We start from the raw sequence: 26,406 nt of genomic DNA, 5'->3' as shown, positions 1-26,406 counted from the left end.
CGCGTTGAAGAAAACGGGCTTCTTTCAAAAACCGGTCATCAGTTTCACATTTGAGTTGTTTGCATTTTCTTTCCAATTTAAAATTTATTACACACCTGTGAAGAGGTACAAGCCTGCTACAACTTACGAGTGCTAGACTGATTCTTTGACCTTACACTTCACCAAATCACCAAAGTCTACAAATTGCTCAGTGGCGTACCCGGGGGGGGGGGGGGGGGACTTTGCCCCACCCTGACGGATCGTTGGACAGTTTTTTTAAAAATGCACATGATTTAAACAAAAATTCTAGAGTTTTCCTGACTATTCCCACGAAAGAAAATCCGCTCAATGCGCCGTGAAAAGTATGCATAATAACTGCCAGTTTTGAAGAGCGCCCCCATTTGGAAGATGGGTACCAGCCCTCCCCACCCCCCCCCCCCCTTTATTTTACAGAGAAAATAACGCGTAGGCCTACATTTAGCCAAAAAATTTAAGTCTCCGGTTTCTGGTTTGCGCGCGCGTCGCCGTAGCCATGCGCGTCGGCAAAATGAAAAAGGTTTTTTTTTTCAATGGAGATAATGTCTCTAAACCACCAAACTCACTGGTTTGACTGGATCCTGCTGCTGCACAATTTTAACTTGTTTTAGAGGGGGTTATGATCGAGAATAAGTTTTAAGTGGCCTCCCTGGACTCCCGAGGATATATTGTTGATGTACCCTAACGTGGCGCGCCCCCTAACGTGGCGCACTTTGATTTTTCGCTTGTAGCGCCTAGCTAGAGCCAAAGTTTTAACTGAAATTTCACAGAAAGTGAAATTTCATCAAGTTATAAATACTCCCGTTCATAAATCGGGAGTTTATTTACCCGCTACAGAGTTAAAAGAAAATAATATTTTGGCGTGATTTTCCGATTTTATTTTCAAGTGCAAAGTGAACCCTTTGAAAATGCCCCGAAAAATAAGAAAATATTTTTGTGACAAACATCTGGCTGGGTATGTAGGTAGAGATAATAATAATTTATCAGAATTTAGCAAGTTTACAGAAATTCTTAAATGTTAATTTGGAATTTTCCGAGACTTATTTAAGTGCGCCACGTTAGGGAACACTCCGCCAAATTGTGCCCAATTTCCAGACGCCACCGTTTTTTAATTTCGGCTTAAATTTTATGAAACCGAAATTGTTCACAGAGGTTAAACAGCAAGCATTAATAAGGTAAAAGTACCAGTAGTTCACTACATGAGTTTGGGGTTTGTCAACAAAGAGGTTTGGCAACACCACACGAGGAAATTTGAGTAAGCTTCGAAGTGCGCCACGTTAGGAAACACGACTATTCAGGTATTTGCACCAAGTTTAGTCGGGAACCATTTTACAGTCATCCGCCGACGACATTTGAAGCAAAAAAAACCGTGGTGCGGAGTGCGGTTGCCTCCCCTGCATCAAAAGCTGTATACGCTGCTTGAAATTGCTCCATTTCATCTGAAGAGGGGTCAGGGAACCAGACTACAAGGTTTTCTTGACACAAAACGTGAAACAATGAAGCCCGTTTAAACAATATTTGCCAAAACATGTTCATTCTTTGAAATCCATTTATTTCTGAAAATTCCAGTACGAGTTCCTCAAAGTGTGTCGTTTTTCCAGGTTACATTTTAAAGAGAAATTCGACCTTTTATTTTCGCGTGCAGCACAGTGTAGCATTTCATTTGAGCACAAGTCAATGGTGTAGCACTTTTTTGCTACTTGCCACGGCCCCTTCCTTTTCGCCCTTTCATTTATTACGCGTGCAGCACAGTGTAGCATTTAATTTGTGCACAAGTCAATGGTGTAGCACTTTTTTGCTACTTGGCACAGCCCCTTCCTTTTCGCCCTTTGATTTACGCGTGTAGCACTGTGTAGCATTTAATTTGTGCACAAGTCAATGGTGTAGCACTTTTTTTGCTACTTGGCACAGCCCCTTCCTTTTCGCCCTTTCATTTATTACACGTGTAGCACTGTGTAGCATTTAATTTGTGCACAAGTCAATGGTGTAGCACTTTTTTGCTACTTGCCACGGCCCCTTCCTTTTCGCCCTTTGATTTACGCGTGTAGCACTGTGTAGCATTTAATTTGTGCACAAGTCAATGGTGTAGCACTTTTTTGCTACTTGCCACGGCCCCTTCCTTTTCGCCCTTTCATTTACGCGTGTAGCACTGTGTAGCATTTCATTTGTGCACAAGTCAATGGTGTAGCACTTTTTTGCTACTTGGCACAGCCCCTTCCTTTTCGCCCTTTGATTTACGCGTGTAGCACTGTGTAGCATTTAATTTGTGCACAAGTCAATGGTGTAGCACTTTTTTGCTACTTGCCACGGCCCCTTCCTTTTCGCCCTTTCATTTATTACGCGTGCAGCACAGTGTAGCATTTAATTTGTGCACAAGTCAATGGTGTAGCACTTTTTTGCTACTTGGCACAGCCCCTTCCTTTTCGCCCTTTGATTTACGCGTGTAGCACTGTGTAGCATTTAATTTGTGCACAAGTCAATGGTGTAGCACTTTTTTGCTACTTGCCACGGCCCCTTCCTTTTCGCCCTTTCATTTATTACGCGTGCAGCACAGTGTAGCATTTAATTTGTGCACAAGTCAATGGTGTAGCACTTTTTTGCTACTTGGCACAGCCCCTTCCTTTTCGCCCTTTGATTTACGCGTGTAGCACTGTGTAGCATTTAATTTGTGCACAAGTCAATGGTGTAGCACTTTTTTGCTACTGGCCACGGCCCCTTCCTTTTCGCCCTTTCATTTATTACGCGTGCAGCACAGTGTAGCATTTAATTTGTGCACAAGTCAATGGTGTAGCACTTTTTTGCTACTTGGCACAGCCCCTTCCTTTTCGCCCTTTGATTTACGCGTGTAGCACTGTGTAGCATTTAATTTGTGCACAAGTCAATGGTGTAGCACTTTTTTGCTACTTGGCACAGCCCCTTCCTTTTCGCCCTTTGATTTACGCGTGTAGCACTGTGTAGCATTTAATTTGTGCACAAGTCAATGGTGTAGCACTTTTTTGCTACTTGGCACAGCCCCTTCCTTTTCGCCCTTTGATTTACGCGTGTAGCACTGTGTAGCATTTAATTTGTGCACAAGTCAATGGTGTAGCACTTTTTTGCTACTTGCCGCGGCCCCTTCCTTTTCGCCCTTTGATTTACGCGTGTAGCACTGTGTAGCATTTAATTTGTGCACAAGTCAATGGTGTAGCACTTTTTTGCTACTTGCCACGGCCCCTTCCTTTTCGCCCTTTCATTTATTACGCGTGCAGCACAGTGTAGCATTTAATTTGTGCACAAGTCAATGGTGTAGCACTTTTTTGCTACTTGGCACAGCCCCTTCCTTTTCGCCCTTTGATTTACGCGTGTAGCACTGTGTAGCATTTAATTTGTGCACAAGTCAATGGTGTAGCACTTTTTTGCTACTTGCCACGGCCCCTTCCTTTTCGCCCTTTCATTTATTACGCGTGCAGCACAGTGTAGCATTTAATTTGTGCACAAGTCAATGGTGTAGCACTTTTTTGCTACTTGGCACAGCCCCTTCCTTTTCGCCCTTTGATTTACGCGTGTAGCACTGTGTAGCATTTAATTTGTGCACAAGTCAATGGTGTAGCACTTTTTTGCTACTTGGCACAGCCCCTTCCTTTTCGCCCTTTGATTTACGCGTGTAGCACTGTGTAGCATTTAATTTGTGCACAAGTCAATGGTGTAGCACTTTTTTGCTACTGGCCACGGCCCCTTCCTTTTCGCCCTTTGATTTACAGGTGTAGCACTGTGTAGCATTTAATTTGTGCACAAGTCAATGGTGTAGCACTTTTTTGCTACTGGCCACGGCCCCTTCCTTTTCGCCCTTTGATTTACGCGTGTAGCACTGTGTAGCATTTAATTTGTGCACAAGTCAATGGTGTAGCACTTTTTTGCTACTTGGCACAGCCCCTTCCTTTTCGCCCTTTCATTTATTTCACGTGTAGCACTGTGTAGCATTTAATTTGTGCACAAGTCAATGGTGTAGCACTTTTTTGCTACTTGCCACGGCCCCTTCCTTTTCGCCCTTTGATTTACGCGTGTAGCACTGTGTAGCATTTCATTTGTGCACAAGTCAATGGTGTAGCATATATTTTGCTACTTTGCACGGCCAATTCCTTTTTGCCCTTTTCTTGTAACTTGCCAAGTTGCCAAGCGTTGGTGCGTTCTCCCTTGTCTGGTTCTTTGACCTGAAGGTGGCTCATGCCCATTCGAATAAAAGCATCAAGGCATCACCTGACTAACTGTTTCCTGTAGCATGTAGCACTGCTACACACACAGGCCTTGAATTCAATTGTCTCAAAACTTGCTGGGTATAAGGTGATATATGATGAAACAAATTGGCATCAGGATGCAACATTCTTTCTGAACAGACCATTCTCTACCTGTGGAAGTTTTACCCCATATTAAATTGCCCTCATAAAACAAAACCTTGGTTTTTTTTTCTAAAAAAAGAACAAGCCTGTTAATAATTGCTAATAATATTTAACATGGTAGCCTACTGGTATCTTAGTGAACGATATTAATGTTAAGTGAGTCCACAAACATGACATAACAGTGACTTTTCCTGCTGGTCATGCTGGTACTATGGTCTGATGGTACTAGTATCGGGGGTCAAACAAGTCGACCGTTGAGACAACTCGACTCGGGACAAGTCGACCGTTGAGACAACTCAACCGTTGAGACAACTTGACCGTATGTGCGATAAATGGAAAGACAAGTCGACCGTTGAGACAAGTCGCCTCGCATGTTTTTGGGCCTAGTTTTGGGGATAGTACCGGGGATTTTTGACGGCGGCTGATCGCCGTTTGGGAGTGATGACACATGAGGTTTTTTTGTTGCATATAACAGAGCCGATATAGCGCAGCGTGATTGTTTTTGCCGGGCCTGTGCGCCCACTTGCCGCGCCGGTTGACATGCCCGCGTGCCGGGCCGGGCCCGATCCTCGATCGCGGGCAGGGCGCGCCGGCCCAACGCGACGGCCACCGGATCGGATCGCCCTCTGTGCATCGAGTATGCCCGCGCCGCGCCCGGTCCTGCCACAGATTTTTGCAACTTTTTCCGCTCCACGTGTATACATTTCCATTAAGTCGAGCTGTCTCAACGGTCGAGTTGTCCCGAGTCGAGTTGTCTCAACGGTCGACTTGTCTCAACGGTCGACTTGTCTCAACGGTCGACTTGTCCCGAGTCGAGTTGTCTCAATGGTCGACTTGTCTGACATTCTAGCCTCATTCAATCATCACCAACCATGCCAACTATTTTAATTAGGAATTTAGCATGTTTAGCATGTTTAGGCGAGTCCCGAAACATGAAAGTGTGTTTTCGTTCTCTTTATGTTATGAAATAGGGTCCTAAACTACACTTTAACTCAAATTTTAAACCCTTTTTCCATTGGTTTTACTTGGTCCATGCCTTGGTCCATGGTCCCAGAAAGCAGTCCAGCATCTGGACCCCTGCGAGCATGGCGAGGCTGTCACGCCCCAACTATCGCATCGGTCCCAACTATAGTTGGGCCTGTCCCAACTATAGTTGGGACAGGCCCAACTGTAGTTCCACAGTTGGGCTGGCCCAACTATAGTTGGGCCTGTCCCAACTATAGTTGGGACGGTCCCAACTGTAAGTTCCATTGTTGGGCTGGCCCATCTATAGTTGGGCCACTCCGATCTGTTTATTTTGCGGTGTCCCAACTATAGTTTACATTGATGTACAACCATAAAACGTTCCCTACAGCTCTGATACACGTCTGACTTTACTGGGGACCACTGAAATTAGCTATTGATGGGGCGAATCTATAGTTGGGCCATCCCAATCTTTTTATTTTGCGGTCCCAACTATAGTGTACATTGTTGTACGATTATAAAACATTCACTCACAGTGCATGGAGGAAGGAATACATGATAGGGCCTACACACTAACCTTGAAATTTGACGATGGCGAGTGGGTCGATTTTGCCGAACTTTTCGATGTTGGGTAAGTTGGTAGCATTCGACACAATCACCATCAGCGACATGTTGATGCTATGATGAGATGGCACCCGGGGCCATGCGCTATACTCGGTGAAAAGTAGAGCTCTACCTTCGAGGAGAAAACGCCGACTTGGCGAAGAAGTTGGACAGGTGCTGGCACCTACACCGTACCAGTACCAGTAAAGAGTGCACACTACTGTCACTAGTATTAGTAATGAATTTGCGCCGCACCCAGCTAGCTGCCTCGCCCACGCACGCGCACTCCCGCCGGCTGGGGATTAAATGATTGCATACAGAATGATTTGTGGTTAACTTTTTAATAGTGCGCCCTCGCTACCGCTCAATTTATATTATGGGCATTTTCCCTTAACGTTTTAGGAATTTTTAACTGTAACAATCCAAGGGAAAAACTCATGGCTGAATTTGATCTTTTCCTTTGATCTTAGGAAAAGTCGCTTAATTTCATTTATCATGTTTAAAGGGCTCATGCAATGTAATTTTTAAAATGCAATCTTTGAAAATGCATGTCACATTTAACCATATTTTCAATTTTCGTTTTGCTATTTTCTAGGGTACTTTGGTGCCTTTTTGGTTTTTATGCTGATAAAAATTTTCATATTCATGAGCAAAAGTGATGTCATTTCAGGCAGAAACCTCAATGTAACAGCCATTTCGGCACCAAGAGTTGATAGAATTTTGGATATTTTGCTGTAAATAATCTTTTCTTTGGTGATTCGAAGTTGTTAGTACATGTTGGTAAGTTTTCTCACAAATGTTTCAAACAAATAAAATAATGTTTGGGTTCACAAACAATATATATGAACAGAAAACCCAAACTGAACAGTCTTCCTGAAATGACATCGCAGCGACAGCACCATCAGTTGTCAGGAAACTAAGTATGGACAATATAAAATGTTTAAAGCAGTGCACTTTTCAATAAAATTAACCAAAAAGACATGCAAAAGAGTTTTCATATGTTTAAGAGTAGAAAATTGCACAAAATGTGTACCTACGAAAAATTCATCTCACGGACCCTTTAACATCTGGCATTGCTGTATTATGGGGAAGGAAAAAGAATGCATAATGTATACCCACAGCGAATTTGAGCCAATCAAATAGTGGACAAGCCTATTTATTGGTTTTAACTAAACTACCACATAACAAAAAGATTCTCACAATTCTCTCAATGAGTCCAAGGACTACTCATGTCCATCACTTTAATTCCGTTTGCAGTATTAAAAATGTATACAAGTTCTTCAAAGGTTTAACTGTAGTACTTAATTTTTGAGATAAAAACCCAGAAAGGATGCATTTTACAGGTGTTTTAATGTCAAGTATACAAACATATTAAACTTTTTGAAACCACAAATGCATGAAAACAATGGACTGATCTAAATTGGAAACATTTAGTACATAAAAACAAAATTGTTTAAAAAAAAAAGAAACAATACAGAAAATAATTGTGACGCTGGACACGGATGATTCAGTTACATAATTGTCAGGGATTCCACTATTTCAGTGTAGAATCTTACAAGTTGCATAAAATTGCAAAAAACAGTTTTAGTTGACACAACCTGGGATAAATATATATTGAACCCGCCCTGCGAAAACCCGCCCTTGTCCGGTTGCAAAAAAATTCAAAAATTAGAAATAGTCCAATATTCGGTGGATTTTTTTCGCACGATGTCTCATTCAAAAGTGAGTAACTTTTATATTGCTAGAAAAAAATAGCAATTAAAAAAAAAAATCAACTTTTTGGGGTGTGAAACTCAAAATAGCACGGGGAACTCATCGTTAATGTGTTTGTAATGACATTTTGAAACTAATCACACATCTCTCAAACCAAACTTATACAACAAAATGTCTTTTCAGTTGTGGGTTGGTCATAATCAGAAGGGTCCCTGTACAGTGACAGCACTCTGACATATGTGATGTGATCAAGCTAAATGAGTCGTTTGTCGGGAACTTTCATTTGGAGATTCAGGCCAAAATAGGACCACTTCATCACATCTCTTGGTGTTCCAACATCCATAATTTTCTAACTAAAGATGGTACCAGCCATGCGGTTTTCACAGCAGTAATGATGAGATTGTACTCTTTTCAAATCTGTAAAAAAAAATTGACCAGGGTCGACAAACGACTCATTTAGCTTGATCGCATCAATTATGTAGAATTAGCAATGGAATGAGTGAAGAAAAGTTGTACACACATTTGTCCATCCATCCACTATTTTGAAGTCCCCAGGACCACAGTAGAAAAAGAACTTTCACACAAAAAATATAAAATGAAACAAAGAATTAAACGCTGGCATAGCAATGTTGTCAGTCATTATTTTCGGTTCTTCCTTACCCAAAAACTGGATGTATTGATTCCCTTTATCTCCAAAACACAAGGTACTATTTCTACAAATCTACAAATGTACAAGATAAAATATCCTCGGGACTCCTACATACTCAATACCAAAATCCCGAAGTATTTCTCAAGTTTGTTTCCCCTGAAAATCCCCATCCTCGAGGAGAAGAAAATGCTGGGTATATCACATGAGTTATGTGTCTCGACTCACCAGTAACAATTTTTTGCTCACAAACAAAAATACAAACAAAAAGTAATAAGTAGAATGACTTTCATGACAGGAATCCATGATACATTGAAAGGTTTCGCCAAATCTGTCAAGCAACTGGTGTGGTCATGCCTTCATGAGAAGTAGCTCAATGCTCAACTGCCAATTTCACACGCTGATGCGGAAAATCACTTATCCCAACTAGGAAATCATACAGTATGTCATTCCACCCTCTACATATGATACTCCAATCAAATGTTTGACGGCACAGTGCGAAATTCTAACAAGAAGAACCTTAAACAATTTATCTGATGTCATTGATAAATTGAATGACCTTAACTTGTCAAGAATAAGGCAAACATTGTAACTCAATTAAATGTACAATATGGGCCAAAATATCCTGAAAGCAGTGAGTAATGTGCCAGAAAGGTAAACAGACCCATGTTACAGTATTGATAATTTGAATGAGATTTATTCAAAATGTCGGTGCCGCTCTATGCGTGTGAGAATAAGGGAACCTCTGGTAAAATACTGTGACGAAGAAACGAGGCATTTCTCACAACAATCTGGTCAATGTTTTTGAAAGGAAACCTGTACATCAAAGCCAATGTGACAGAGAATTGTAATCACTACAAGGCCAATTGGGCACAACTTAGCATTCCTGGAGGCCAATAACACCTGTCACATTCCCCAATAATGCACAATTGTCCGTCCCCCATCAACTGAGGGAGAAATTTCAATAAGACAACACACACACAAACGAAGAAAACCAAATTTGTACATGCATCAATTCCAAAACAGTGAAAGAATATGACACTTTTTGTGACGGCTCCAAATTGATCATGGTAATTCATTTTAGTCCAAACGGCTTGTGTGTATTTCCACCCTTACTGATGTACTATCCAATGGCACTTATACGTATGCAGCTGAAGATACCCCAGGGTCACGTGACTAATATGGACGGCCTCTCTGGCCACCCCTTCCTCGCCGCTGACCCCTTGGGCCCGGTCCCCGGCCCGGTCTCCGCCCACGCCCCCGCCCCCTGCCATTGCCGAATCCACCCCTCCAGCCATCACCGGCATAACCGTCGTCCCAGGCGGCATAACCGTCATCCCAGGCGTCATACCCCCCACCGCCCCATCTGTTGTGATTTCCGAAGCCTCGCCCGCGACCAGGGAAGCCTGTTTAAGAAAATGACAAATGACAGAAAATCAGAACCTGGACCGGACATTTCTGAAGAAGGAAAAATGGATAGAGAGGTCACACATTATGAGTTATTAATTACATCAGGCTTCCAATGGTAAAAATAAATCGTTGTGTTGTATGCTTTTGTAAAAAGTACCCGGATGACCGCAATATTCTTTTTGATATTGTCTTGATTATGGCATTTTTTTCAAATTTCGCTGGTTCCCGGAAAATCAAAAGCGTAGAAACTCACAGTTATCAACCAGTCAACAGAGCAGTCTCGGTAGGAAGATAAAGTTGACACTGCTTAATGAAACTACTGAGCAACAATACTCCCAAGATAAAAATTTCTTTGCTTCAAAATCTTATCTTTTTCCTACCTCTCATTGGTCCACAGCTTGACTCCCAGCCCTGATAGTATCCGTCGCCGTATTCACCAAAGTTGCCCCACTCACCACCCCCACCGCCTCCACCTCGGCCCCAACCGCCACGACCTCTTCCTCGACCTTGACCAAATAACACCAAGTTGAAGCGAGATAACAGTAACATGTTGGATACAGAGCATTACAAGCTTTCACCACCTCAAAGTTCTGGACGACCTCTGTGACATTAGCTTAAGCAAATTTTCAAGGACGGTTTTGGACCAAACCAGGTGTTTGTATAGGGAGTACCCAAGTTTTTTGAATGGGTACCCGAGATTTTTGAATAGGTACCCAGGTTTCTTAAATGGGTACCCGGGTTTCTTGAATGGGTACCTGGGTTTCTTGAATGGGTACCTGGTTTCTTGAATGGGTACCTGGGTTTCTTGAATGGGTACCTGGGTTTCTTGAATGGGTACCCGGGTTTCTTGAATAGGTACCCAGGTTTCTTAAATGGGTACCCGGGTTTCTTGAATGGGTACCTGGGTTTCTTGAATGGGTACCTGGTTTCTTGAATGGGTACCTGGGTTTCTTGAATGGGTACCCGGGTTTCTTGAATGGGTACCTGGGTTTCTTGAATGGGTACCCGGGTTTCTTGAATGGGTACCCGTTTTTTTTTTTTTAATCGGGTACCCGGTTCACATACTATCCGTGAAGTGAATGCACATCCCAAAGCATATTCTGTGTTCAATGCAAAATTCAGGATTGTGACGAGTATGACATTTTGTTGCATTTTTTTTAAGGAATCTACTTACCCCCTCCCCCATTCCACTGAGGAAAGCCCCTCCCACCTCGAGGGGGACCCCCACCACCCCAGCCACCTCCTCTTGAGAAACCTGACGAATGAGAAGAAAAAATCCAAAAAAAAAATCAGTGAGTCACTGTGAAGAGCCGCATCTACCTACTGTAGCAGGCAGGAGGTACAAGCAGATCCAGACCAGTTTAAATTTATCTGTGAGCATTTGATAAAACACTTGATGTTTACCTTCAAACCAGTTCAATCACTACAAATTAAAGCTAATAACGCAATTTCTGAAGTTCCCTAAATAACATCATCACTCCGTAGTGCAAATCTGGATTCAATGCTCCAGCCTTTGGTCTTTTCTGTGTCAAATGTAACGTCTTCCCCCCCCCAACTGAAAAATCTTCAACAGCCAAGCCACACCCCCTTTGGAACATCCAGAATCCGCCACTGTGGAGGCATTATTTGAAAACAAAATCAAAAGGGAATGAGTTCAGGGTAAACATTCTTGACCGACTTCAAGGCAATGGTTTTGTACCTCTTCCCCTTCCTCTGACCGTCTCCTGTCTCTTCTTCCTTTCTTTCTTCTTGAGTTTGGCTTTCTGTTCTGCGTCTTTCCTCTTGAACTTGGTCACAACGCACCGGTGGTCCCTGATATAATGCTCGTGCATAACTGAAAGAGTAAAGCACAAAATAAATAAACAAGTAGTTACACAACTGTGTGTATATACAATGAGCCAGTTCGGTATTTTAACTGTGCATGTGAACAATGATATGGGTCAAGTGTCATTCGGGATAACGAACGTTTCGAAGGCGCATGAACGTGGGCGCATGATGCTTGCGTGTAAATTACCAGCAGAATGGGCGTGGGAATAACACATCACATCAGCGATGTTATCCCGAATGACCTCAGGTCATTGAAATACCGAACAGGCATACATTTCTTTCAGTTACTTTTGCAGTTGGCCCACTAGTGTTGAAACTGGTATTATTATACCTCATACACATTCATGAGCAAGAGTCAAATTCTAACTGGTCAATTCACCACCACATACCAAGTGCACATGTTTGAACTCAGGTGAGTCACAAATAAATGTATGCAGTTGATTATCATATGATTTACCTGTACAACACTTTACAAACTGCGCAATCGTGGAGCTATAATCATTAGCCTATTTTGAGATATGGCGGACACAATACGAAGACTTTACCCAAATCAAACAGCGCCCTCTGACTGTGTCTGCCACATCTCAAACAGGCTACTATGCACTCATGAAAAGAATTTACATTTAACTTCAGTGGACACATTGTATTTCATTGGCTCCGTAAATTACAAAATTATGGTAACTGAATATAAATGGTGAATAGTAAAAAAAGAAAAATATAACATCGTTGTTTTCCGGTAGATAGACAATATTATTTCCCCTCGGTATTAGAAGTTGACACATTAGTTCCCTTGGCTTTGCTTCAGGAACAAGTTTGTTAACTTCCAATATTACAGGGGGCTTATATCTATGGTTCACGCTAAAACCATGTGAGATATGTGTTTAGAATCCGTTCCATTTTCTGCCATGCCAATACCGACAAATAGGAGATGAGGTGGCATAATAAATGAAAACTGATGGTCCTTAAATCCAGTTCCAACTCACTTGCAAGTTTCTCAATGTCGTGATGGTTGTCCATCTCGATGACGGCAAAACCCAGCTGCTTGCTCGTTTTTCTGTGAAAGGGGAGCTCCATGCGCACGATGTTGCCGTACTTGCCGAAGTATTCCCGCAGGTCGTCCTCCGTGATGTCTGTTCCCTTGAAGTTTGTGACGTTCATTTTGTTGATGCGATCGGTTATCATCGCACGATGTAACTGTTTTAGAGCGGGGAAAAGATAAGAATGAGCTCATTGGGGTTTTCTTAAACCTTATAACTCTGAATCATGCATAGAATATGAACTTTTGCCTGAAACATGTTTTTGCTCATTCCACATGAAAGTAGACCTACACAAGATATGATAAGAGTCAATAATACTCGTCTTGCCTCCCAGTTCGCGGCACATATCATCAATGCATCATAATAATTCAGCTAGTTTGATGTTTATTCATAAAAAATAAAATAATGTCACACCATTGCTGCACTCAGTCATGCATGTACATTAAAGCATTTCAAAGAACGGCTTTCGACGAACTGCCACAGTGGCCTAGTGGATAGTGGAATGAACTATGTATCGCAAGATCTGTGGTTTGAACCAATGTCCATTTTCATCAAATAATTTTCTTGGTTGAGATAAGTTGAATTGAAGGAAAATTACTATGAAAACCATCCACACAGAGTGAAAAATATTCATGTTAGGGTGCATGATATGATTGGTTATGAACCAGGCTTACCCCATCTTGTTTAAAGCAAATTGAACTCACTGTGTGCGGGGATGCCCTGTTGACGACCAGCTCTTTTTCGTGCAGGACATGGGGTGTGGGGTGCTTCAAGATGGCGTCCACTTCCTCGATCGTTGACATCAATAAGAAAGCATACCCCTTGGAGGCTCCTTCTTGACCTTCGACCTCGGGGGCCTCTCGTACCAGGGTGCATTCGACGACAGTGCCGAACGCAGTGAAGTACTCCGTCAGATCGGTTTCTGTTGTCTTTTCCTTGTCCAGCTCGCCCACGTAAAACTTTTGAAGTTTTTCGTTATTCTGCGGGAAGAGATATTGGAAAACATGACAAGTGGAAGCTACAAATTTGATTTGAACTTGCAAAAGGGCCAACAAATGTGCTGTTGGGTCGAGTGTTTTGTGTCAAACTAGGTAAAATACAGTGTTACATCAAATTTGAAACCTTACCCTGCCAGACACAACACAGTGCATCTGGTGTAAAAAATGTCTGTGTGACCTTGCTGCATTGAGCCAACATCAGTGCATAAACGGCCAATGCTTAGACTATGAGAACTAGTCCCATTGTACAATGCCAGAGCTATGTCCTGCTGTTGTTGTTGACTACAGGTTCTGAGGCAGTTTAGCCTTGAGACTTTTGACCGAATAGATCAAAATGGTAACCTAACCTTCCCTGGTGCCCTAGCCTTCCCTGGTACCCTAACCTTCCCTGGTACCCTAACCTTCCCTGGTACCTCACCTCCACAGTAAAAGCCCGCCTGACGTCCAGCAGTCGGTCGTGGAGCCTGTACTCCTGCTCCCCCTCATGAGCCTTGATGATTTTCTCGAAGTCCTCTTGATTGCACATTCTGACGAAGGCATAGGTCTTTTTGACGGCGATGGCGTCGCGCCCCTTGCGGGGCATAGTCAGGTCCTGGATGTTCCCCCACTGGCTGAAGTACGCCCGGATGTCGTCTTTTGTGGTCTTTTCTGGGTCCAGGTTACCTATGTATATCTGTCGCCTCTTGTTTTTCTGAGAGAAAAAAAGGCAAAAATAAGATCACCAACAAGACTGCTGTTGGAAAGCTTAAGATCTGGTTTGGTCCATTCACTCCCTAGGCATTTTTGCTAGGATGCAACCTCAATCCTGTAAAATCCTCCAACTGCCTCCATGTAAACATTGCATACAGCCTCAATCCTGCAAAATCCTTCATTATGTGGTCCTTGGAGGGGTGACCACTGCCTCAATCCTGCAAAATCCTCAAGCAATTACTGTCAATATGTTGAGGCAGAGCCAGTGACATCCTGGAGCAGTGCGGAGGATTTCAAGTATAATTTAGGCCTAAATTTATGCACGGCTGAGCATAAACAACACAATGTGCATCCTCCAAAATAAGCCACAAATTTTTGTCGTATAGCCTTAATCCTGCAAAATCCTCAATTTTGCAAAGAGGATTTTGGAGGATCTGGGAAGGTTAAACAAGCCAGTCCTGTCCACGGGAATCTCTAAAGTGGTTAAAAAACACCCTCTCTTGTTTGTCCATGGAGCGCATACTATGCAACAATTTTTCATGGACCAAATGATGTACCACGATACCCACTCACATTTCTGTCGACGTGGACTTGTTTGACCTCCGCTTTGGCCCCGTCAATTATCTGCCGACCGTGGGAGTTCTCACTGATGATGGTGTCAACCTCCTCCTGCAGCGCCATGGTGACGAAGCCGAAGCCCCTGCTAACCATCTTGCCGTCCACCTCCTCTTTGCTGACGCGGCAGCTGGTCACCGTGCCAAACTTACTGAAGTAGTCCCTCAAGGAATCGTCTGTGGTCTTCACCTTGTCTAAATGGGACACGCTCAGCCGCAACTTACGCTCTGGTGCCTGGTGGTATAACAACATAATCATTATAATTAGTGTGTGTGCCCTTGGACAAGGCACTTGGTCACTCATTGATTCTCTCCACCCAGGAGTAAATGGGTACTTGTGAGGGCAGAGATGGTTAATGTGATTGAATTAGCTTCCTTGCGCCTAACAGGCAGCATTGAGCTGTATACTCCCCATGGAGCTGAGTCGGGTAGAGTTTGTTCTAGTGGGAGTCGTCTGTAATTGTTACTCACACTTAATGGCTTCGATATGGTTACAGCCACTTGTCTTCCTTGTAGCGTGTGCTTCTCCCTCAGCACAGCTTGGGCCTCCTCAGCAGAAGACATCGTGATGAAGCCAAACCCCTTGGAGCCATTGTGCTTTCCCTTCTTGTTGAACATGGACCTGTCTCTGGCGATGGTGCAACTCTCTACGGTCCCATAGGCACTGAAATGCTCCTTCATGTTCTCCTCTGTCGTCTTGGCGTGCAGACCGCCGATGAAAAGCTTCCTAGGGTCTTCAATCTCCTGATCCTGAGAAAATAATTGGGTTTCTTGGTCTTACTGGAGTTTGTTAGGTCTTTATTGAATTGGTTAATATTTTATTCATTATTTACTTATGTTTTGCAAAGAATGTGCATGTAGTATACAGACGCCATTTCATTGATTGTAACTTAAGTTGTATACAAATTACAAAGTCTACAGAGAGTCAAGGGCTTTTCAAAGTAATTTCTAACTGAAAACGTTTCTCAGTTTCAGATTTCAGACTACGGAAACAGTGAAACCAGACTACGATTTTTCATTTTTTTATATTTTTAAATTTTTTAAACACATTTTCAAATAGGCCTAGGCTATACATTTACATTTCCAGAGCTTTCTGGATTTGTCTTCAAAAAAAGAAATCATTCACAAGGTGAGGTGAAATGATGTGATTTGCGGCAGATAGGTGGCACTCGAGTACGGACACATGACGGAACTCATTCCAAATCTAGTCTAAATTCACGCTACATACAGAGCAGTGTGAACAAGGCGAGTACGGCAACTAGACTCAGCATGCTCAGACGACGTTTCGTTTCACGGTTAAATAACACGTAAGGTTTACCGATTCAGCCTTGTCTCCATCCTCTGCTTCATCCTCAGACTCCATGTCATCTTCCCCCTCGTCCTGATCAGATTCTTTCTCAGACTCGACGTTTCCTTCTTCCACAGCATCTTCCCGAAATTCTTGTTCCTCGCCGTCCACATCCATCGCTGCATTATCCGACTCCATGTTGCCGATGTAGTTAGTCTGGCGCGCACTTTTCATTTGGTTCGCAAACTAATACAAAATGCAGAAACTGGGTTGCGGGAACTAGACATTCAAAAAAAATGAGGGCGCTATAAAAGAAAAATCTCAAACACTGAATCGAAGCGCGCGTGTGTACACCTGCTTACAACAGAAAAAAAGTTTTCAAAGGTTTTATCTGCCTTTCTGCCTTTAGAAAAACAGAAATTACTCTAAATAAAACCCAGGCTCCTTTCTCTGCTACCTTAAAAGGTACATTTTTTCTTGTTCTCTTGAACTTTGGTCTCTCAACCGATGGAATAGGAGAAAATCAGATCAAACCTAAATTAAGATCATTTTTTTTTAATGAAAACTTTCAAAACGTGCAATCTCCGTTTCCGCTATGAAAGAAAAACATTAAAGTTTCAATCAGAATTGCATTATTGTTTTTTTTTTATTGTGGCATAAATAAGCCATATCAAATTGTCCTTGCAAATAATAAACCTATGAGAAAGTACAACTTGTTGTGTAGCCAGTACACGTCACCAATTCTTTCAAAACCAAATTAAATACTTAGTTTTCAAAAATACAGTTTTTATAGTTAATACAACACTAAATTCATTTACACACAAAGGGAACATTAAGGAAAACTACCAACGTACTTGTTGGCAACATGCAGTACATAGTAAACAACTTTTCTTCAGGAAATTTCTGATCTTAGAAATACTTCCAAATATATCTTTTTTGCAAATGTCTGTAATTCTGATCTTAAAGTGTTATTTTTAAAATGAAATCCTTTAAAATACACCTTAGAGTCCCATTTAACTTTTTTTCCTTCAAATTTCGTTCTGCTATTTTCAAGGGTATTTTGTATCCTTTTTTCACAATAATGCGAATTTCCATATTCATGAGCAAGAGTGATGCCATTCCAGGCAGAAACCTCAAATGTTACAGCTATTTCGGCACAAACAAATTTGCTTCAAAATTTTGGATATTTTGTGAATTTCCATATTCATGAGCAAAACTGTGATGTCATTCCTTGTAGAAACCTAAAAATTACATCCGTATTGCAACACAAGAAAATATTCTGGAAATGTTTAATTTGTGGTTGTTTATAAAAAAAAATTTCATTGGTGATTATTATGTCAGTACATGGCAGTAAGCCAATGAGCAAGCTTTTCTCACAAATGTTTTCAATGAGCACATTTTGGGTTCACAATTTAAACAGAAAGTGCCATCACAACATTAGCTACCTCAGTTGTCTAGAAAAGCATGTTTTTTTTTAAACAAATACTTTATAAGAAGTGCACTTTAAACTAAAATTAACCAAAACGGATGTGACATAGTTTTCATGCATCTAAGCGTAGAAAGTTGCACAAAATGTGTTCCTAAGAAAAATTCATCGCATGGCCCCTTTAAACCCCAAATGACAAAGCATCATACTTGACTTCAATTTAAAACCAGATCCTTTAAAAAAAAGCCTACAATAATGTATTCCCTAATCTGTGATCTGAAAGACCAATAAGAAATCCTATTGTAAAAACAAGACGGTAATTCAAAGCTTACGCTATAAATTGTGTAAACCTAGCCAATGGCCTTATGCACAAGTTGGCCATTTTTGTTGTGTTCCCTGCATGTACTTCATTAATTGTTAACTTTTGAATGGGATGGGCCAAACTATTTATGCAGGCATAAAGCAGCCTTCTTTTGCTGCAATTTTGTTTTAAATCTGGCTTTAAATATTAGGGAATGTTCAATTACAAATTTGAAATCATTCATTGAAGGAGACTGGAATTAATTAGTAATTAACTTGCTTTCATTTCTCTTTGCAAGATCCAAAAATTAAGATTTCACCGCACTTTCAATTCAATATGGCCGACTCGTGCATAAGGCCATGGTCTTCATCCAACATGATCTTCAGTTCTAGTGGTTGTGTTTACTGTACTTTTCGGGTCTCAATATGGCCGCCACCCCCTGCCTCGGCCCCGCCCCTTGCCTCTAGTCATATTGCCCCCTTCCCCCCACATGTCATCATAACCCCCACCCAGTCCGTCGGCGTCACTGAAGCGACCGTCTGGTCTCTCCCCGTTGCCATAGCCGACACCCATATTCAAGACACTGCCTCGCCCCTTGCCTACGAATCCTGTGAAGTAATAACGAGAGAAAACACCATGGAAATATGGATGTCTAGTTAAATGATTTCAAGAAATACCCTGACTTAATTTCGGCCATCCTTAATCAGCAAATGACATCTCGTACATACCTGCACATGTACTTGTCAAATGAACTAGTAGTTTTCTTTCAAGCACATATTGCCAAAGCACTTGTAAGTACATGTATTAATTTCCTAGTCTGTTTCACCAATGCACTTTTGCCTTTCGAATTTTCCTTGAACTTCTATATTTACTTTGTTTAACCTTACTTTATGATATGTACCATATGCAGGGCCCCAATGGAAACCAGTTTTTCAGAATGAGAACAGGTGTAGAGTGCTCAGATCTGTCTATAACTTTGTTAAAAGTTTGATGAATTTGCTTGCAGAAACCCTACCCTGCAGGTTTCTTTTTATAATTTCCTAGGAAATTTCTAAAAAGTACCTTTTAGGGAGAACGGCCGTGGGTGGACTTCTGGCTCTTGGTATAAATTGTCTACAAACACCCAGCCACTGGCACTTCCCCCACCTACAAACGGAGAGAAAAAAACTGCCTGTAAATGTGGACAGGCATTACATTCACTGTGTGGACTTTTAAACAAAAGATGTCCACATAAACCAGGTAGCAGCGACGTTGCGTGGACTTGCCCACGTCCACACAAGGTTTCCCCCTCTCTGGAAAACAGATTTAGAGGCATTTTTGGGTTAGGTTTATTTGTCGCATAATGAAGAGAAACACTCAAGGGAATCATAGTAACAAAACATTGAGTTGAAAGAGTTTACACGGTGTGAGTAAAATGATTTTTTTTCCGAGGTTTTTCTTAGCTACATGAAAGCAAGGAAATGTCCACACTTGGTATGTAACTTAAACATGTGTGTGTTCACTGTGTGTGATTGTGATCTTGTTTACACGTCGGAGGACCCTGGACAATGGGTTTCCTGTGATAACAACTCCGAGGACCTGAGCCGTGTCCTCAGAAGGTTATCGTGTACTAACCTTATGGGACGTGGAGCAATAAGGACCAATAAGGGTCCTTCTAAGAATGGTAAAATCACGACCGTGTGCAGTGTATAGAATGGCTCAAGGAAATCTAAAACATCTTTCTGCCTGTTTTACACAGAACAGTTTGGGTCATCTGTGTTAATAATTAAAAAAAAATTGTGAGGGATGTTAAAATTTGTCATTGTCAGATTTGTCATGTTTATGGTGCTGTGATAGTAAACTCTACTTTCAGGCTTTCAGATATTAGTGTGAATAGTTGACCAATGTTCAAGCTGTGTTTGTATACTCACCCCGGCCTTGTGCGTGACCCCGTGGCACACTAAGTGAAAGTCCCCTACCTGCATTATCAAAATATGTCAAAAGTGAAAATGGTTAAAAATTTAATAGTCTGAGTATCACCTGTTGTCCAATTGAGCCCTCTCTGTCTCAGGTCCAACGTCTGATATATCTAAGCATGCATATTTATGCGACTCCACGCATGCCACTTGGAGTCAACTTTATAAAATTGTAACGCCATTTTGAACAGAAATGTGGACTAAGCTGTTGATTGGTCAATTTGAATGCAACAACGGGCATACAGATATAATAAAACCTAGACACGACACTGGTTCTCAAAAACTGTTAACAAAACGCTGTGTTTAGAACTCTCAAAGCCAAAATAAAAAAACCCTCAGAAATTCAACTTATTAGTGCAAGTTCAGATTTTGATAACCAGTGCGCGCCGGGATTACTTTGACAAGAACGGAACGAGGCGCAGGACTTAATTTCACTCAACCTCATGCCAGGCGGGTTGAAGCCATCACCTTCAGGCAGCACACTCATATTTCCGGCCTCGCTCGCTGAGAGCGGGTCGCTGACAGATATTTTCGGTCTTGCTCCCTGCGTGTTTATCTGTCATCCGTTCCGAATACTGCAAAACTTTTGCGTGTATCCACGGCCTCCGGCGCGAACTGGTTTAAGAAGATTTTGTTTAAACATTGCAGGGACTATTTTACTGCTTTTAGCCCGACACTAAACCAACAGTTTTAGAGATTTGCGTACCTCTGACAGGCCCATATCCAGAGGGATCCTTCTCATAAAAATAATCTGCTATCCCAGCTTGCCGAGAGGGTACATATCCACCTTGACACAAAACAAACAAGAAGAACAGTATTTAACACATCCACACTCATTCCCCTTTCTGTCTCATGCATATTCATGAGCATGTGACCTAATTTGCATACCTGGCATGGGCTGGTTGCGATACTGTCTACCCCCTGAGCTGCCAAAACCTGGGGAGGAGAGAACACAAAGAAGTTTAATATAAAAGAATTTTACTCCAACAATTTTTATTTGAAAAGACAAAACAACATTATAACATTCTATTGAGAATGAAAACCTCTTATTTTCCTTGTTTGAGTCACAAATGCTACAGTGACAAACCTCGTGCTTGTCTTGGGCCTTGAGATTGACGCGAGCTGCCTTGCGAGGTTCTACGACGTCTGGAGTTCTTAGACTGCTGGCCAGCACTACTGGCACTGCCTGAACTTTTCACTGAACTCGACTGGTTGCCAGAACCTAAAGAAAATCATCAATTTCATTTTTGTTTTAATTTCAATATCAGAATGCATAACCCACGAGTCCCTGAATCATGACAAATTGCCCAGCTTACACCAGAAACACCCCAAATTGCCATTGCACTGTGTGGTTTTATGGGTTCATCTGGGATTAAGTGCTATGTGATACAATGTAATACAATGTAATACAAGTGCTATGTGATACAATGTAATACAATGTAATAATACAAGTAGTGTCAAGTTAAAGTAAGTGATTACATCACTTCAGAAAACTCTATGTAGGATTGGTAATAAAGTTGTCTCATGTTGGTTACCAATGACATTTTTGACATCATATTAAAGTAAACTGAATTTTGTTCATGGACAATACACCCTCTTATCTTTCTCTGCAATGTGGCTGTGTTGCACTTATTTGGAACAAAACAACTGAGAATGTTTCTATCCCCCTGGATGGGATGCCAGCCCATCGTAAGATATTCCCCAGCTAATGCCGGTACCCATTTATACTGCTGGGTGAAAAGAGGCCAGTGGGGTTGACATGGTTGAAGTGGCTTGCCCAAGGACACAACATATGGCCAGCAGCTGGATTTGAACCCCTGACCCTCCGATCATGGGTCAAGAACCCTAACTGCTAGGTCACACTTCCCCATTTCTTTAATTTTTATAAAATTTATTGATAAGTAGGTCAAACTTCAAAATGGCAAATGTAGGAACTATTTGTGCAGCACACCTTTCTTGTTGACACTCTGCTTCTGTTTAGCAGCTGGTTTCTTGGACTTGTCTGGTTTAACAGCCGACTGTGGGTCCGCCATTCTCACAATCAGCCAGTACTTTTTAACACAGTGATCCTGCATATCTGGAGAAACATGGGCGAAAAATTGGATATTCCTTGAATGATAATGGCTTCATTGAGGCTTTCAAGTACTGATCAAAAGGTCATGGGAACTTTTTCTTATCAACTCCTTGAATCCTCCAAGATCAAAAATTGTGCTTTCACTTTCAGTCCAAAAGTAACCTTATTTGTGGCGAGGCCAAATTGTCTTCATCCAAACAAGGAGCAGAATAATTTCATAGCATTTTGGGACCAGTCCTATCTTGACTCTGAGCAAGGATTTTCTCGTTAAATCGGTAGCTAAGTTTCCAGATAATTGCAAATGTTCTTACGTGCCTTTAACTTCCACATATCAATCAATCATGCTGGTTTTGGCTCATTTCGGGAAACCTATCCATAGCAACATTGCCTGTCCAAGCTAGGGCATGTTTGTTTTGTGCAATCCAGATTGCAATCAGTGATCCGAAGCATTGATAGCTGTTCCACATCAGGTTTTAATGGATCCTGCTCATGAGGTGGGTTTGCAAGATAAAAGATGGCGATGTGCAGAATGAACAAAGAGAAAAAGTGAATTTTTTTTAAAGTAGATTTGAAGCATGAAATGAGCTTTTGCGACAATGTTTTTTCATCATTCTTTTAGATTGTATTTTCATGATTAAAAATAGTATGAAATATTTACTTTTTTTGAAAATTATAGATAGCTTATCATAAAAATAGCCCTTCTGTCAACAAAATCTGAAGCAGACTGGATCAAATAAGCTTGATCAGGAATGAACCAATCAGGTCCTAAGGGTCTTGAACGATAGGGAACTTACGTGCGAGCTTCACGGCATCATCAGCACTGCCCAGCAGTATTCTAGCTGCACCTTCGTCCTTGATCATGGTGATGTTCCTCACGTTTGCGTGCGTGTTGAAGTACGCCCTTAAATCATCCATTGTGAGGGTTCCATCTTTGAGTCCTGAGACGTAAATTTCTTTGACTGGTTGGCGATCATAATCATTCTGTGACTGTGAACGAATTCAAATAACACGTGGAGAATATCCTTGAACGATTGTAAATCAATCAAAAGGCTCACAAAATTATTTTAAGTGGAAAATAACTCTTTGGAAATATCTCTTAGTGACCCATTCAACATGATTTTCAAACTTCATATTGCCATTTTCAGGGGCATTTTGTAGTCTTATTGTTTTTATGCTAAATTTTGATTTTTTTTTTCTATGGTAAATTGTATGTATTTGGTGAAATCATTGTTTTAGTACGTGACAGTACTGAAGTCAATGACCCAACTTCAGGCACAAATGCGTAAATTTTTGGGTTCACAATTTGAACAGAAATGCCCCTAAATTGTAGAGTGTGATATCACAGCAACAGCCCCTTCAGTTGTAAGGAAAACATGGAAAAGTCATAAAATGGTCATTTTTTTTAGCTGCGGGATAGCAGCTCATCAAATCATCATGTCTCTCCGTTAGTCTGTTAGTTAGTTAGTTAGTAACAAATGTTAACATTGTCTATTGCTCCTGCACAATTTGACAGATTTTAACCAAACTTTGTCAAAAGTATCAGTAGCCAGTCCCATTAGTCACATGACCAAACTGGGGTCAAAGGTCATCATGGGGTCACTGGGGTCAAAAAACTGATTTTGTTACTCAAAACACTACTCCTTCCAGAAATTACATGGCACAATCACGTGACTGATGCATGCACACGAATTCGTTGGCCGGCAGCTTCCAAGATATTTCAGACCGAGCTTGTTATTTGAGCCATCAGTCAGACTAAAAATACTAACCGGTGGTAGGGGTACCCGATTGAAGATCAATTCCTTGCCGTGGATTTTATGCGGTCCTGTGTGCTTCAAGATGGCGACCGTTTCTCCAACGCTAGCCATATTGATGAAGCCGTAGCCTTTGGATTTGCACTCTCCTCCTTCCGTCTCCGGAGGGTCCCGGACAATGACGCAGTCTGTGACCGCCCCAAAGGCGCTGAAGTAGTCGGCCACGTCCGACTCGGTGGTTTTGTCCTTGTCCAGCCCCCCGAACCACAGCTTACGGAGCCTGTCCTGAGTCTGTAATGACATGGAATGTAAGAACAGGACTACATAAAGCTGAGTCAAATTCTTGGCAAGGCTAAAAGGTGAATTTCTTTCGGTAAGGCAACAAAAGTGCTGAAACTCTAAAGAAGGGTGCTATCAACTAACCTGATGAAATTTCAGCTCAGTGAATGCTGTACGTTCCGAGAAAACAATATTCTAGGCTCTCAATTTTAATTTTAAAGTTGCCAAGTCATGTTTTGAATTGTGTCCAAACTAAGCGTCTGGGACACATTCTCATTCAGCCGATTGCAGCTACGCAATGTCAAACACTGAACCTGAAGCCACAAAAGTAAAACGAATTACTAACGGAAATTTCCAAAAAAGCGTCTTTGGACGCATCTTTGGAAATGACCTTCTTTTATTGCTAGTCAACGTGGCAACATTACTGTACAACAAACTCCTCTCTATAATTCTACAATTTGTTTGTGTATTGTAGCTTGAACAACTGCAAATATTAAAATGGAAATCTATTTACTTGTGTGCCACGAGAGACCCGTTTGACGTCAACCGTTTTTTCGTCGACAGTCTGGTGCCCGTTGATGCAGCCGTTCAAGACCGCTTGTACTTCCTCCTCCGTTGTCATGGTAACATAGCCGATTCCCCTGGATACCACCTTGCCGTCAACTTGCTTCTTGGAGATGTTGCAGTTGGCGACGATGCCAAATCGGCCGAAGTGAGCTGCTAACGTCTCCTCTGTCGTTTTCTCAACGTCCAGATTCCTTACGCTGAGGCGGAGTTTTCTCTCTGGTGCCTGATGGGCAGAGGGGGGTGGGGGGGGGTGGGAGTTGGAATACAAGAGAGGAAGAAAAATATAAAAAATAGAAGCAACAAATGAAGAGAGTTAAACTGTAGCTGTTGTTAAAGATGCCCGTTTCGGACACCGCTTGATAGCAGAATACTTCTGCCTTTTCTGAGGTACGCTGAAGAGCTAGAGGTCACATGACCAGAGGTCACATGATGGCTTGGTATGCAGTGTCTCTTCTAGTGCCAAGGATATGTAACGACATGGTCTCAGTGCATGAGTAGTAGATGGCAATTTGTGATTACTCAGCTCAGCCATGGGAAGACACATTACGGAGGCACGTTGAGGGGGTACATGTGAACGGAGCCCATTGCTGTCTCAGTCAAACCTTTAATTAGATCAAATAAATGGTACTAAATTGTAAAGACAAGCAAATCCCTCCAACTTTTTCACTGTATTTTTGACTTACATCCGGTGGTCGGGAGATCGCGACTGTCACCACCTTGTCCTTGATGACATGGGTGTCTTTCAAGACGGCCTCGGTTTCTGCCATGGTCGTCATGGTAACAAATCCGAATCCTCTGGATTTGCCAATCTTGCCTTCTTCTGTCCCCTTTCTGGGGATGCTGCATTCAGTCATCTTGCCGTACTTTTCAAAGTGTTCCCTGAAATCGTCATCAGTCGTTCCGCTGTTAAGGCCGCCGATGAACAGGCGAGGGCCAACGATGTCCGAAACTGTATTCTGCTGAGTTAAAAAGGCAAACGCTGTTTCAGTGATAATTCAGTGTTAAATTAAAACCAGTGTTTACAATTTGTGTCAAAATCAAACATTTGCGTCTCTTCTGAAAAGTAAAAAAATAAAAGTAAACGATTCCGCCCCCCTCCTAAGATCTCGGCCATCGAGTGACGAACAATTTTGAAACTCGGTACATGCATAGAGCAACTCATCATGAATATACCCAAGAAATTTCATTACAATAGGTCAAAGGGTTTTGGAATTACGGCTAATTAACAATTCATATGTGCGAATGGTAATTCTGCTCTGTGTACACGACGCATATAGGAAAATTCACTTTCAGTTTTCACGCTGCTGCATAGCGCCGGAAAATTGTTCGCTGCGCGGCAACCCATCGTCCGATTTTGTTTTTGGTATCAAAAGATGCGCAAGGCTCGAGGGTAAAGGGTAATAGGCCTAACAGCTCGGGTCGCAAAAAAAATAATTCAAGGCTATCGCAGAAAAAGTTGAGGGAGGGTGGGTTCTGCCCCCCCCCCCCTTAGTTTTAGGGTTAAGTTGTAAAAAAAAAATAAGCACTGATAAGCATCAGCAAATCCCGACTTAAGGTATGGGCTGACTTATTGACATTTGGGTAAATCTGGGCTTACAACTTTTTCTTCATCATCGTGTTCACAATGCTCGCAATCCTGCATCATGTCTTCTTGACTATCGCCGGCTTGCCCTTCATGCCCGTCGTCTTGCATGTTCTGCTGTTCGCTTTCCTCATCATTCGAGATTAAACGGGCGAGGTTTTCCTCATCTAGTTCCATTTCTTCGATCTCTAATTCCCCTGTTATTTCTTCGGCCATTCTTTAGAAGGACCACAAATAAACAAGTGAGATGGACTTGATAATATGGGGGGAATGAAGGATGGAATAAATAAA

At 41.9% G+C, this 26,406-nt stretch overlaps 1 protein-coding gene across 1 annotated transcript; it reads right to left on the bottom strand.

Moving 5' to 3' along the window:
* Positions 1 to 8,608: 8,608 nt before the first annotated feature.
* On the bottom strand, positions 8,609 to 26,331 carry LOC119740062. Its single transcript, XM_038215264.1, has 22 exons — positions 26,131 to 26,331; positions 25,217 to 25,528; positions 24,481 to 24,756; positions 23,703 to 23,978; positions 22,731 to 22,923; positions 21,814 to 21,939; positions 20,950 to 21,084; positions 20,751 to 20,798; positions 20,569 to 20,649; positions 19,818 to 19,865; positions 18,970 to 19,053; positions 18,331 to 18,515; positions 16,211 to 16,426; positions 15,364 to 15,642; positions 14,852 to 15,127; positions 14,007 to 14,279; positions 13,295 to 13,570; positions 12,537 to 12,747; positions 11,426 to 11,560; positions 10,901 to 10,981; positions 10,107 to 10,232; positions 8,609 to 9,722 (listed from the first exon to the last, which is right to left on the bottom strand). The coding sequence occupies exons 1-22, from the start codon at positions 26,329 to 26,331 to the stop codon at positions 9,493 to 9,495; spliced, it is 4,068 nt and encodes a 1,355-aa protein (XP_038071192.1). The 3' UTR covers positions 8,609 to 9,492.
* Between the last annotated feature and the right edge of the window lie 75 nt (positions 26,332 to 26,406).

The sequence above is a fragment of the Patiria miniata genome, unplaced genomic scaffold (assembly GCF_015706575.1).
Source record: "Patiria miniata isolate m_02_andy unplaced genomic scaffold, ASM1570657v1 HiC_scaffold_4, whole genome shotgun sequence".
NCBI classification, from domain to species: domain Eukaryota; kingdom Metazoa; phylum Echinodermata; class Asteroidea; order Valvatida; family Asterinidae; genus Patiria; species Patiria miniata.
This window is presented reverse-complemented; position numbering and strand designations above follow the sequence as displayed.

Coding starts and splice junctions, on each gene's coding strand:
- LOC119740062 (XM_038215264.1), bottom strand. CDS start 26,331: ATGGCCGAAGAAATAACAGGGGAATTAGAGATCGAAGAAATGGAACTA. Junction 16,427..18,330: donor GCAGGGGGTGGCGGCCATAT/TGAGACCCGAAA, acceptor ATTTTGTATTAG/TTTGCGAACCAAATGAAAAG. Junction 10,982..11,425: donor GGTCAGAGGAAGGGGAAGAG/GTACAAAACCAT, acceptor CTCATTCGTCAG/GTTTCTCAAGAGGAGGTGGC.